Raw genomic sequence first — 14,248 nt, forward strand, 5'->3', positions numbered from 1 at the left:
CTGCTGGGTTTGACTGTGGGGAGGGAGAGGAGCTCTGGGTCCAGATTTCTATGGTCTCTGGGAATGCTTTCTCCCTCTGCTGGGGGTCTGGGCGCGTGCTGGTCTGGAGGGCCTGGCTGTGGGTAGCAGCTGCCCATCAGCACCCTGGATTCCTACAAATCCATACCAGTTCTGCACGCACACACATGCACACTAAGAAAAGTTCTTTCTGGAAGAACCTCACCAGAGGCAAATTTAGATTCTAGAAGTAGTAGTTAAGGCAGATCCACTCTTACATTTCTTTCGAAAGTTAAAAAATGTTAAGTAGAAAAGGATAAATGAAGCTCATTCCTGTCTCTTATTTCTCTTATTACCTCTCCCTTTGGACTTTAATAATGGTTTGCTTACTTTGTGTAGCTCCTCTCTGTGGATTCACAAGCCTGTTTATTTGATTGTGAGAGACTAAGATGAACAATTATGTCCTCTTTTCAGACCTAATTCAGGCACTTTCTTCCTGAAGATTTTTTGGGGTGGGGTGAGGGAGTGGGGGGCTGCACTTGGTTAAGCCAAACGACTATCTGATGAGTGGGACAATTCCGAAGCTTCACCACTTTACGTGACTGAATGCATCAGGCCTCCTACGGCCCACCGGTTACTGGTGGTCTGTCCAAGGGCCATAAAACTGGAGATTAAGTTGGCCAAGACAGAACCAAAGGAGATAGCTTATCTTTTTTACTGTCTTCATATGTCATTCTGTTACCACAGTTGCTATTCAAATGTGACCGTAACTAGTCAGAAAACCATTGGAATAAATCACGGAAATATTAACTAATTGCAGCCAGGGAAGAGGAATACTGTAAAGAGAAAATTTTCCCAAATGAAGCTGGAGGAAAATCTCTATTAATGTAGACAATAAGAAAGGAAAAAAAAGTGAAGATATAAAAATTCCCTAATCTGGAAATGGGAATTTCCATGGTGTATGAATGTGTATTTAAGAAAGTCTCATTAAGTCATGGAAAAATATCTCCTACAGTTGGAGTCTCCAAATTCTTTTAGGCATTACACATTTAGTTATCCTTTTTCCCTTTGTATATATTTCTCATAACAACACCTACACCCTTGTAATTTCTAAAGTAGTTATCTCTGAGCAGTTTCTTTATTTTAAAATGAATGGTGTGAAAATGTTCCCAAGATCTGTATTATTTTATGGTCAGATAGAGGAGAAATCACATATTTACTTTAGACCTATTTATTAACTTTGTGTGCTTTCTCCAAGGACTCTTGGCAGTTGGAGATATTTTTCTTCCTTTACCAATCTCATACTTAATAGGAAGAGACAGTAGTATGATTCTGAGATTATTATTAAACGGCCACGAAAGGCAAATAAAAAACAAACTTTTTCTATCGAGTGGAATATCATTTTCCAGGAATTCAGCTTAAGAAGAAGCTCAGAAAATAACTGAGTTCTGAGAATGATCTGTACCTTTTCAATTTGTCTTACATTTTAGTCCTATATATTTCCTGTTCATTTTCATAGAGAATAGGTCCTGGTGGCCTTTAACTGGAAAAACACATGCCATATTTGTAAGCCTATGTATGTGTATTTTAACAACTATACTCAGCGTGGGGGTGTCAGATAGTCAGAATTTGATTCCAGGAACCCAACGCTCTGAGAAATGGCTGAGGCCATGGAGGGAGGGTCCTCCCATTAGGGACCACGGTTTATTGACTGTTTATGACATCAGCACCTAGCACAGAACTTGGCCCCCAGTAATATTTAATGAACAAAGATGGGGGGGAAAAGACACCTGTGCATCTTAAAGTTAGGGCACTTTTTTTTTTAAATGAAGAAGGGTCCCCATTCAATACTGTCCCTGACAGGCTGAGTCTCTAATTTCCCAACTGGGAGGCCTGGGCAGTACGTTCCTTAGGACCCTCCTCACTGCAGCAGTCCCTTGCACACCGCAGGTTCTCAGTAAATGAGACCCACTGACGCAGCACGCAAGACCAGCAGGCTGTGGTGAAGCACGGAAACTGAGTGAGAACCCCCAGGTCCAAGCAGGCCAAACTGACACCCAGATGCTTGACATGGGTGAAGTGATGACCTGTATCTCTGACTGTAGAAGGCACGGAGTACACAAAGCATCGCAGGTCTCCCTTCAACATGCTTACCACCAAGTCTGACCCTCGGAAAGCTTAATTACCTGGAGAGTTCACTTCTGGGACTACCTCATTCCTTTATGGTACCAAGTAAGAACAGCATCATTACAGGGGTCCTGAAAACAGCTGGGCACGCACTCAATTCAGCAGCTCACCTCACATGGGATGCAGGATGAGCATGTTTGCGGACTGCTCAGCAAACGTCCTTCACGAGGTGGCAGAGACTGGCACGAGGGAGAAGAGACCAAGGGAGAGCTGGGACCAGAATGCACAGTGCTGGTGACGGTGGCTCAGTGCCTGGCACACTGCGGGGCTGAGCAGCCCATTCATTTACTCCGTGGGGATTGAGTGCTACTGGTCAGGGCCCAGGGCTCAGATGTGAATGGGGCTGGGCAGGAGGCAATGGTGAGGCAGAGCTGGCTGGGTGGGGCACACCCTACGTGGGGCAAGCAGGACCAGACAAGGGGAAGCAGGCTTTCTCAGAGGTCAAACCGCAAGGTCAACATTCCAGCCAGAGGTCAGGAAAAGAGCCTGGATCAAAGATGAGGCCACAAAAGTTCTGACTCACAGGACCTCGGTCTCAGCAATGAGAACAGAGCCACAGGCAAGAATGGGTTTCGCATCCGAGCCATGATGACCAGGCGCTCTCATATTCACGGCCTTATTTTCCCCCCCATTCCCCACCCTCTCACGATGGTGGTCTACAGAGAAGCAATGCCAAGGACATGGACTGGGGGGTGGGAAGTCAGAAGATTTAGCTTGAGTCCCTGTTCTCTGCTTATCTTACATTTGATGCTCAACCTCTCTGGGCATCTATAAAATGGGAAAACCCATTTTCCCTACCTCAACGATGATCACAAAGAGGGGACCAGTCTGTAAACCCTAAGGGCTACAGGAATACTGCTGGCTGCTACAGTTATTGTTCTAACGACGATCCTGCTTGCTCAGAGCTAGAACTGGTCTCGGATGATGGCTGAGTAAGTGACTTACGTGCCGTTTGCAGGCCTCAAGCGTTCAGCTGATAAAGGCTATGACAACTGGATTGGCATTCTGGACCCTGTCCTTTGTAACTGAAGCATCATTTTCTATCTCTACTGATAACATGAAAAGCTTCTGGGACGTGGGTGGGTCCACATGGTCTGGTGAGCTGGGAGCGCGTTAGTGGCCAGCCACTGGCGCCGTTCACATTTGCTGAGTAGCGGTCTGAGGCCATTGTCTCGCTCTTTGACTGTGTCCATGGCGTCTCGAAGAGAACAGAAACCTCTTCATAATCAGCTTATCCAATGTGAGCAGGAACAATGGTTCTGTGTGCCTGGCTGGCCCCGTTCTTCCTCTCTCATGACAGGGGCCTGGCTGGCTGGGTCTTTGGGGCTGAGGGCAAACTCATCACAGTGTCGCTTACACTATGTTGGTGGCTTTTAGTAGTTGTGCCATCTCAACTTGAAAGAGGAGCCAGAAGACCCATCTCTAAAAGCTGCCTTTGATCAGCAAATCGTAGTCTCAGCACCTCAGGGACCTAAACCTTGTGTCAACAAGAAGAGACGGCTCACCCAGGACTTTAACAACAATATTTGGGAGAGTTGCACTCTGAGAATAATGTCACAGGACCGTGGAGTGCCCCTACTGAACTCATCTGGCCTCACATCTCCTCGGAACCTTTTAAACACTTGGTTCCCAGAAAGCATGACAGAGTCACGGGCTTGAAAAGAGCTGCGCTTGCTGATCCTTCAGAGAATCCACGGCCTGGGGCCATCCCAAACTGACAGCTTATATTCTTTGAACATTGTTTTTTGTAGCGTCACTATTAAAATAGAGACTCCCAGAATTGTTTGAAAAAGTGAGCTGATAACGCAGGGTCATGGCTTTCCAGTTAAGGTGAGACAAGAACACCATCGCTTATCTTCCAACTGATGCCCAACCTCAGGGGTGGCATGACCTCGGGGCGAGGCACAGGCATAAGCAATGGGTAGGCCCTGAATACATACACGGGCATCACATATACCCTGCCTGATTACAAAGCAGGCCCGAGGCAGCCTCGGGCTGGAGACGAGTGTATACATTTTTAAAGGGAGGAAATGAAGACCAAGGTAAATGTTAAGTAGGGAAGAGTATGCTGCAGCCAGGGAGGTGGTCTGCATACAGGGCGCAGGCTGGGAGGGCCTGCCTGGTTGGGCAGATGGCTTCACAGACTCGACTGTCAGTCTGCTCCAGCAGTCAACGTGAAAATCACACCCAAACATTCCATGACCCCAAAGGTCCCCAAGAGTCAGGGCACTCGATGCCTCTGAGAATTTTCTTGGGGATTCTTCGTCCTGATTCATGATGGTGGTGCAAGATCAGAGCTGGAGCCTTGACCTGAATCTTATTTTTAATGGGTGACTACCATTAAATTCTGTGGTCTCCAATGGCCGGGACATGGGAATTGGGCTCTGTTTCAAACATCTGTGACTCATCAAGCTACTCTCTCAGATGGGAGAGTAAAATTCACCTGACGCATAACTAGGTATATCTCATAAATAGTCAGTAAAAATTAGGTCTAACAGCCCATTCAAGTCAAGCTTGAAACTGTGTAAAACGGAATGCGTTGCCATCCCTTCGTGGTTCCGAGAAATTTCAGAGAAGTGCTAAATGTTCACTGTCACTCATTCCGTACCCAATTTAGGACAAACGATGGTATGACCCCGGGAAAAAGATGGCCCGGCTGAGTCTCCTGGTAACGAATTTCCCAGTCTGCACACAGTGAGCATTTGGGAATCTCAAACGGAAAGGCAGACATGTGGGTCTGATCGGCTCCCTGCCACCTCGCAGCCACCTGTGAGGGGGGCCCACAAATGGGCAAGGGACACTCTTTACGAAACACTTTCATTCCTCTCGTCTGTGCTCTTATATTACAATAATATGGCGCAGACATTTTATACACCCGTGTGACATTTTATCTTCCACGATCAGATAGACACAGCGCCAAAAAAAATAGTTCTAAGAGGGCCTTTAAAAACAAGTTCGCTATCTCTAATGCTAACCCTCATGGATCAAACAGCGGGAAATCACTTTGTTCTTGTAAGATATACTTAAGGCTATATAAGGAACAGTATAAAATGGTATACTCAGAAATGGAGTTAGATAACTGAATATTAGAAATCAATTATACAGGAATCGCCACCTCTTTTTTATTTCTAAAAAAAGTTATTTCCATAGGGAAATTATTTTAGTCTTCTTTGAGAATGCAATTGAAAGGAGCACCTGCAATTTCACAAAAATGTTGTAATATAATATGTGGCCATTTAAATACATTCCTCTAGCCCCTAGAAGTCATCCACACACTATGTAGGCAGTGAATTGATTTTTTAAAGAAATAAACACATCACAAGTTATACTTATAAAGACGTGTTACTGCTAAAAGCCCTCACTTACTAGTAAGAGTTGCTCTCAGAGCACATTACCATGCCACAGAAGACCAAATGCCTTTATTTTACTATTACCTTTTGCTTCCTCTGAACATTTTAACCCAGCAAGATCACTCACTTTTGTCACCAGACCGAGCTGAGAATGACTACTTCCTAACCCAGTGATGGCGAACCTTTTGAGCTCGGCGTGTCTGCATTTTGAAAAACCCTAACTTAACTCTGGTGCCATGTCACATATAGAATTTTTTTGATATTTGCAACCATAGTAAAACAAAGACTTATATTTTTTATATTTATTTTATATATTTAAATGCCACTTAACAAAGAAAAATCAACCAAAAAAATGAGTTCGCGTGTCACAGGTTCGCCATCACTGGCCTAGAGTCTGACAAACCTTTACAGTCTGGAGTTTACAAAGCTAAAACTATTCAAAAGGATGTACTGCAAGCTCTCACATCAGCTAACACAGAGGTACCCAAACCATTCTAAATGACTGCATTTCTGCAATAACTAGTTTTCCCATATAACTACTGGAATGGAAGGCCACTTCACTTGAATATGCAAACTGTGATATGTTTAGAAATTATATCATGTTTCAAAATCATTTCCTTACTGTGTAGTGGGACCTTGTATCGTAGAAACAAAAAGGTTTATATGAAAAGTGCTGTCACGGGTGCTTTAAATACAGGTGTGTTGAGACCAATCCATTGCTTAGCACAGAGGCAAACAGTCGAAGGACATAAGAGAATTTTAACATAAGATGGTCTCAGATAGCCACGCTTAGGTAAAGCAGAACATCTCCTGAAAACTAGAAAATGTGATTACTAGTGAACATGATGAATTCTATGAGGCTGACAAAAACTACCAGGAAACCAATTCTGCTGCTTCTGGCCCATGGCTGTACCAGAAAGGGTCTTTCTTTCTGAAGTCGGCAGGCCTTTTCCAAAGGGCATGTCTCTTAATGACCTTCATCAACTTCTGTGTGGTTGCCTAAGAGTTGTCTCTTATCCAGAAAAGTTTAACACAGGCTCAGTGGAGACCGTGTTTATTTAAGTTTGTTGGAAAAACATTCCTATCATTTCAAGAATGACTAAATATTTTTCATTCACATAGTTAGCATTCCAGACTGTTTTCCTGCCTCTGTTGATTAGATGAAAATTAGAAGGCCCAGGTCTGAGCTATTAGCTTCAATTATTATCTTAGTAGGAGAATTATGAGACTCCCAGCAATAATGCCCTTTTAGGTGTGGGAAACGCAGAGCAGGGGCAATAAAGAGGAACCTGCGCCCTCACAGGCAACTTCCACAGGAAACACGGGGCGGCTGTGGCGGCCGCACATCAGAGCCGAGGGCTGGCGAGCCGTGTGTTGCAGAATCAGCTCTGAACAATGACGTGCTGACGTTATTTGAAATACTTACAGGCATTTTAAATTACCAGGTAAAATCCAAGCGCTATGAAACATCCACGACCAATTTCTGATGCTTAGGTTCAAGCCCTGGGGTGACACATGCTCATCGGCCATTTGTTACTCTCCCTATGACCTTATTCGGACAAGCAAAAAAACAACAAAAATAAACCAGACTGTGCTACTGTATTTTAACTGCCATTTATGGAGCTAGTCTCCAGGACACGTAGAGTTAAAGGGTGAACCAACATGCCTAAGAGAGTTTGAGATATGACGGGTATTTTATTACTTTTGGCCCACTCAGGACAGCACAGTCTCTGGGACTGAAGCAATACCACCCATAGACTGAGTTTTGGTCCCTGGTATGTATCAGAATGTTACTATCACGTGACCCTGTGGCATCTCTGATTTCGCTGCTGCTGGGGGTCAGCCCAACTATGCTGGACTCCTCACCACAGAAGCAGTAGCTTAATCATTTGAGATACTGCTCAGTGAGGAAGTCTTCTGGGCTGAAAACATGTTTTCTTCTTTGAAGGAATTCCCACCCAGATATGTGCCTGGTACAGACTTTTCTGGCAGCCCGGTAGAAATCGCATTTGGAGGGCGGCTTGATTCAAACTCTATCATCAACATTTACAGGAAAGGACATAGGGCTCCTATAAAATGAGGATGGAGAAGGAGGAGGAGGAGGAGGAGGAGGAGGAGGAGGAGGGAATATTTGACAGCTCATAGATTTCCAGCCTGTTAGAGCTCAGTACACAGCATGCAGTCTATTGGGAGAGTTGACACTGAAGTGGCTACTAAATCTACAGGGTTGTCAGGAGAGGCTAACACCCTCTCTTCAACACCTTCCTGAGAAGGACCAGGACTCCCCAGGTAAGGGATCCAACAAGGGAGGGGGCAGGGAGAAAGAGAGCTGACTGTCTGGCTCAATCCCATTTCATCCTAAATCCAGAGAATTAGAAATAATCCACGCATAGGAAACATCTTAGTCCTCCACTTCAAGAGTTAATTCAGCTCAGTTTCAGATAACAGCTCTGCAAAAACACTCACTTTAAGTTTTCATTATAGAAAAATTAAAAAATCATACTGAAGTATATAGAATAAAATGATGGACATTCGTATACCCATCACCCCAGCTTTGACAATCTATGAATAATTCTTTGATTTCCTGTCTGCAATGAGAATGGATTTTGCTTGTTTCAGAGAAACAGAAATAGTAGAAAGGCAACTACCCATTCACCAACCACGAGGACAGAGTTGATTTACTGGCAACCAAATCGTAACAGTAAATGTTACCCTGTAAAATATCACCGATGTTGTTCTCAGTTCTTGACAAGTGATGCTCTTGGTATTGGCTCTGAAATCCCCAAGGTCATAAACACCATCACCTGCTCCCAGCAGGAGCCTGCACATACTGGGCCTGAAGACCACGCAGACCAGTGGCCCCCTGGGTGGATCCAGTCACAGCTTCAGGTCAGAGCAGACCAAGCCTGACATCAAGACTTCAAAGTGATGATGGAATTCTTCTCTCCCGCATCAGGTGGCACAGCCAAGCTGGCCTCAACCCTGTCCCCATCGCCTGCATTTTTCTTGTTGAGTCATCCTGGGCATGTCACATACAACTTGCGACCAAAAATTCCCTCCCCAAGACCTTATCTTTATAAAACAAATTTTTTAACAGAAAATGATACTCTGTCCCTAGGGTCCCTCTGACATTATGAATCAGCTTAGGTAGCATTTATGCCTGATCTTATTGTGGGGGAAAATTAGCAATTAGCTACTGTGATATTAAAATAAAAATCTCCATGCACCAAAAGGTCGAGGGTTCGATTCCCAGTCAGGGCACATGCCTGGATTGCATGCTCGATCCCCAGTAGGGGGTGTGCAGGAGGCAGCCCATCGATGTTTCCCTATCCCTTCCTTTCTAAAATACTCAACAAAAACATTATTTTTAAAAATCTTAAAAAAAAATATCCTGCCTGCAGAAGTAGCTGAAATAACAATAGTAGCTGTGGCACCTATACACTCACAAGGCATGTCTTATTGAAAAGCAGTACATTAAACATGACAGTGAGCATTAGCCTGGGAGGGCCTGGGGGAGCCCACTTACACTCTGTGACTCCGAACTTACTTCAGGGGCCGAACGGGGAGGGAATAAACACACTTCACAAACCATCTTGGGAGGCCCCCAGCCGCCCCTGGAAGCAGATGAAAGTTCAGGGCTCTCAGGAGGGGGAGCCGTCAGTCTGACACTAATTGGTCCAACTGGCCTCTGGACGGGGGGCCCACAGTGTGCCACACACTTCATGTAACACTGTGTTCTGGTCTCAGAGCGTGTCTTCAAATATAAATATCCGATCATTATTCTTCCAGGTCCAAACGGCCGTCAGCATTTGAGGCTCCGAGTATGAAGCTCCACATCAGGGCCTGCGGCCTGGCTCGGAGAGGAGTCCAGGGGTGACTGCCTCTCCGGTCCTCTCCAGCTCACTCACGCATCATTTCTTGGCAATTTTGAGCACCTACTGACATGTCAGGTGCTGTTTTAGGGATTCAAAATAATATGGTAAATTCCTAGCTCACTCTTCCACTCTACTGGCTTACAGGGGGATGCCATGCCCTGTTTGTCTCAAAGGAAGTGGGCCTGCAGGGTCCGGAGTCTGGGCTCTGAGGACACACTGTCTGCCACTCTCCAGCTACATGACCTTGGGGAAGTTCCATGACCTTGCACTTTGGAACCTGAGATGTGAATTTGGGATACAGTATCTGCGAAAGAGGGAAGTTGTAAGGACCCAGTGATGCTCTTCCAGCACCTAGGCCTGGCTCGCAGTTAGTGTGCAAGAAACGTTAGCTACCGTCCTTAGGGGCTGCAAGTAAGACGATGCCAACAGTGCTGGATGCTGAGGGAGACCTGACTGAGCTGCCTTCCCTTTTTTGTTTTTAGTTGTGGGGTAGATTAAGGTCGTAGCTTCCATACGTACACGTCAGTGGCAAACCTCGCCTGCTATTCATGCATGCCCATCCTAGCTCTTTCCAAGAGCCAGCAAATGAAAATAATGTGACTGACAAACAAGAGGAGGAATAGAGAAAAGGCAGCAGAGCAAGTCAAGGACACAATCAGTGACAGACTTACAGACAGGGGTGGCTTATCTGGATACCTGAATTGGGTGTTGACAATAACATGGTCAGACTTAATCAGGAGAGGACTTAAGTGCCAATTTAAAAAGCACTTAGGTACTTGTGAATGAGTTAGCTGTCAGGTACAGCCTAGCCTTTTAGGGCCCCCAGGCTCATGTCCCCAGGGCTCTACCCAGCACGTTATGCTGTCACTTGGAAGGCATGTATCTTTAACAACAACAGCCACAACAAGGTCCTCCCTCCCAGTGGGTCCGAACACACCATATTTGGAAATGCAGCAATTTATTCAGGAAAAAAATTCTAAAACCACAGTCCTGGTGTGGGGTCCTTTCATATCACTTCAGGCTCTGACTACGCACCTTGGGATTGTAGCTAACAGGGTGAGGGCCAAAATTCGTTATGCAATTGTGCTCAGAGGAATTTATTGTGTGGATAAGCTGCATGAACACCAGTGTTTCTGTTTTTCTCTAAATAATGCTAGCTGACTGTTCATTACACATTAACCTTGCTTTTATTTCATCTCATCTGTTTGTCATTCTGAAATCCTATTTAAATATGCTGCTGAGAAAAATATCTTCAACTGGCTCTACAGACTTTTTTAGGTCCCACAAACAAAGTAATAGAATTCATTCACCTGGCATTATTTTGTAAGTTCCTCCTTATTATTAATAATAAATTACCTTGTAGTTAGTGTCATGATCTTAAGCTGCGCACTGTTTTTCCACCCCGCACCAGAAGAATTTGTCTTCCTACTACATCTTAAAATGTGAGGTTACTGGAGAGCAAACACCATCTTACATAAGACTCATTACTTAACTCAGTCAAAAACAAAAAACAAGAAACGCAAGATAAATTAGTTCCCTGAGAACTAGACGGAGGAATCTCTTAAAAGGTTTCATGCAGAGCACGAAGGGGGCAGAAAAGAGCAGGAACCAGAAGAACCTCACGCCCTGAGGCCTGAGAAGCAGATCCAGGATGTGTCCCGCAGGAGAGGACAGGTGGGCGATCACATCGCAAACACCTGGGGGGCCTACAAATGATTTCCGTGGCCACACTCCTCTCTCTCTCTCCCAACAGAGGGGCCCAAACCAGAGATGACGAGAGATTAGCGAGGGGACTCGAAACTGGGGCCGAAGTAAACTGAGCTGACATTTGGGAGCAGGGTCAGCAGACAACCATGTAGCTGAATCCGACAGACCTCACTGTATCCCAGCTCGGCCACATAATGGCAAGCGGCCTTGGAGGAAATGACCTAAACCTCCCTGAACACTCATTTCTTCCCAACAGGGACTCATGCGCAGGCCTTCAGCACCGTGCAGCTGGGGGGATTCCCTGGAGCCAGGTACACAAACAAAGCACTCGCCCCACACAATCTGAACGTGGGCAGCCTTTGTCTCATGTTTAAATTCAAACAGCCTGAACGTTTTCTGAGAAGCTAACTAGGAGTTGTCCGTACTCATCTTTGTGTCCGTGGTGTACGTGGATTATGGGAGGTTCCTCCTAAGTTTTATGGAGTTAATGGCTAACCAAAGCCGTCATTCTTCTTTCAGGGGACGAGTAGATTACAATTCTATGCATATGTTGCAGTCACCGAACTCGAGTGATCAAACTAGCATTCCCTCGCTATGCAAGCTACAGGCGTGAGAACCAATCAGTTGGTTTCACGTATATTTATTTCTACTCTCCTCTACTCACCACGATAAATACGCTAAAGATGACGACGAGCACAAAAGAGTTGCCTGCCCTCCATCCACTTTCAGAAAGGCCCTATCTATTGCTTTAATAAGTTTTCTCAGTTTTGCTTTCCATGTATGATTCAAGATTTATGAAGTTAAAGAGTTAGTTGCTTAGCAGATGCCATGTTTCTGCTTTTGATTGTTCTTACGTTATCATGCACACGTATACACTTAAATGTTTCAAGTTGACAACAGACTGTCCCTAAGAACAGATAGTCCCACTATTATCAGTTTTGACAAGGCAGGCTTGTAAAGCCAATTGTCCACCAGACACACACATTTCCGTCCACTCCTTTTCCAGGACAGACACGCTGCCTTCAGGGGTTGGGAGGAGCATACATGTGAGGGAGCGGGCGACGGCCACTCAGCCGGTCCTCTGGAAGCGACAGAGCCGGGAAGTGTGGCAGCTGTGCTCCGAGTAGAGGAACGGGGAGGGAATTGGTGATGTCGACAGAACTGGAGTCCTCCAATTTCCATTTTTATATGATTTTTAAGCTCTTCAATAATGCTAACCCCTCAGATGTTAATGAAGCAAGTCAGGCAGACTCTGACGTCTGCGTTTATGAAAATTTAGGTGGAAGCAAAAGACTTCTTGACAGAGGACTTAGTCTACTGAATGAATTTCTGAAAAGAGCTGTCATTTCCTTAATAGCTACTTTTAAAAATGCTAGAAGGATCCATCTTCAATACAGATTAATTTTTGACCCACTTTAGTTCACTTTACCATGCAAATGTGCTTCTTGACGACAAATACTCTCTACTGGGCCTGTCAGTGTAAAAAGTCCATCCCTTTTCTGTAGTAACCGAGGTGGACAGAGTGTGTGAAGAACCTTCCCAGGATATGGGAAATGGAGGGAGACTGGGGTTCGGAATACCTCAGGCTCCTCTCCTTCCAACAGGATGACAGGGAGTGAACGTAAGAACCAAGACATCAGTAAAAGCCTGAGGGGAATGGCAAAGCCACGGTCTCGTGAAATTTGAAATAGAAAGGATGTTCAGGGGCAGGGCAGCAGGCAGGGAAACCCTCCCCATGGCTCCAGGTGCCTTTTCTAGCCCCAGGACTCCCAGGCTCCGGGAGGCATGACAAGTCGAACATGCAATGCTGGGCTCATGGGCTGGTTTCCCATTTTATTTCACTGCACTGACCTTTGGATGTTAATTAGACTTCAAGGGAACTGCATGAAAACATATACATGCTTGTAAATTATTCAGCTTAGCCTATCTGCAGCGGTAAAATAAAGACCCCATGATTCTCACTGTAAATGTGCAATACTTCTCCAAAATGATAAATTTATCTGTTGCCGGTAACAGCAGGAAGCAGACGTTATGCCCAAGGAAATGAAAAACAAACAAGAACACACCGGCAGAAGCTCATCCAACACGAGACATACGCCAGGGACTCATCAGACCCGGCAGGATTTACCTTCGCAGACGGGGCAGCACTCCCCAGGCACCTTGACGGGGTTCATGCAGCTCTGCCCGCAGACCGTGGCCACGCAGTGGGGCTCCCCATTGATGCACTGGCAGAACGTGCAGTCGTCTTCCCGCCACCGGTCTCCGTGGGCGAGGATCTGGCCGTTGGCATAGCAGCCGGCGGGATTATTGAAGGGATACACCGGATCTAAATGAAACAAGAGTTCCCAGTAAAATCGAGGGCATTCTACATCGTTTCTCTGTCTATACCTACAGACGGTTTCCGGGGTTCTACTTATCAGCAGTTCTTTTCCAGCTGTGGCCCACAGGAGCTCAAGGCTGCAGGAGGTGTCTCTTGGGGACAAGCAAAAGCTGCTGTCACACTCAATTCCTGTCCATCCATCCTGCTGCTGCACCCAGGACAGGGGACATATGGCCTAAAAACCAATGCTTGGTGCCCGGCCAGGTGTGGCTCAGTGGTTGAGCATTGAGCTATGAACCAGGAGGTCACAGTTTGACACCCAGTCAGGGCACATGCCCGGGTTGCGGGCTTGATCCCCAGTGTGGGGCGTGCAGGAGGCAGCCGATCAATGATTCTCAGCCGATCATTGATGTTTCTCTCTCCTTCTCCCTTCCTCTCTGAAACCATAAAAATTTATATTAAAACAAATAAACAAAATACCCAACAAAATGAAAACTCCCCCCTCTTCAAAAGCAAAGTTGCAGAGCACTAGGCACAGAGCTGGGGGCTGGTAATCAGAAAGCTCAGATCCACTGCAGGCTCTGACCACGTCTTCCGAGCTGTCCATTTACACATCTATCGCACCTGTTTCACTGCCTGTGAAGCGGTGATGCCTGTCTAACTCAGGGCACCACTGCTACTTCCAGGAGGAACGGAGCTCCGTCTCATGGTGGCTGGAGGTCAGCATGGACAACGGCGAGGAGAGGGCGAGCTCTCACTGTGGCCTTGCTCAGAACCAGGCTGGCTGAAGGTCAGCGGGGCCACTGCTTGCG

General features: G+C 45.9%; 1 protein-coding gene across 1 annotated transcript in view; it reads right to left on the reverse strand.

The window, feature by feature from the left end:
- CRIM1 (cysteine rich transmembrane BMP regulator 1 (chordin-like)) overlaps positions 1-14,248 on the reverse strand; it is a 136,350-nt gene that overhangs the window by 45,978 nt on the left and 76,124 nt on the right. The window contains exon 7 of the mRNA XM_015572572.1: positions 13,245-13,442. Coding sequence (XP_015428058.1) covers positions 13,245-13,442 — 198 coding nt within the window. The remainder of the gene's footprint in view (positions 1-13,244; positions 13,443-14,248) is intronic.

Source organism: Myotis davidii, unplaced genomic scaffold (assembly GCF_000327345.1).
Source record: "Myotis davidii unplaced genomic scaffold, ASM32734v1 scaffold1149, whole genome shotgun sequence".
In the NCBI taxonomy this organism is placed as follows: domain Eukaryota; kingdom Metazoa; phylum Chordata; class Mammalia; order Chiroptera; family Vespertilionidae; genus Myotis; species Myotis davidii.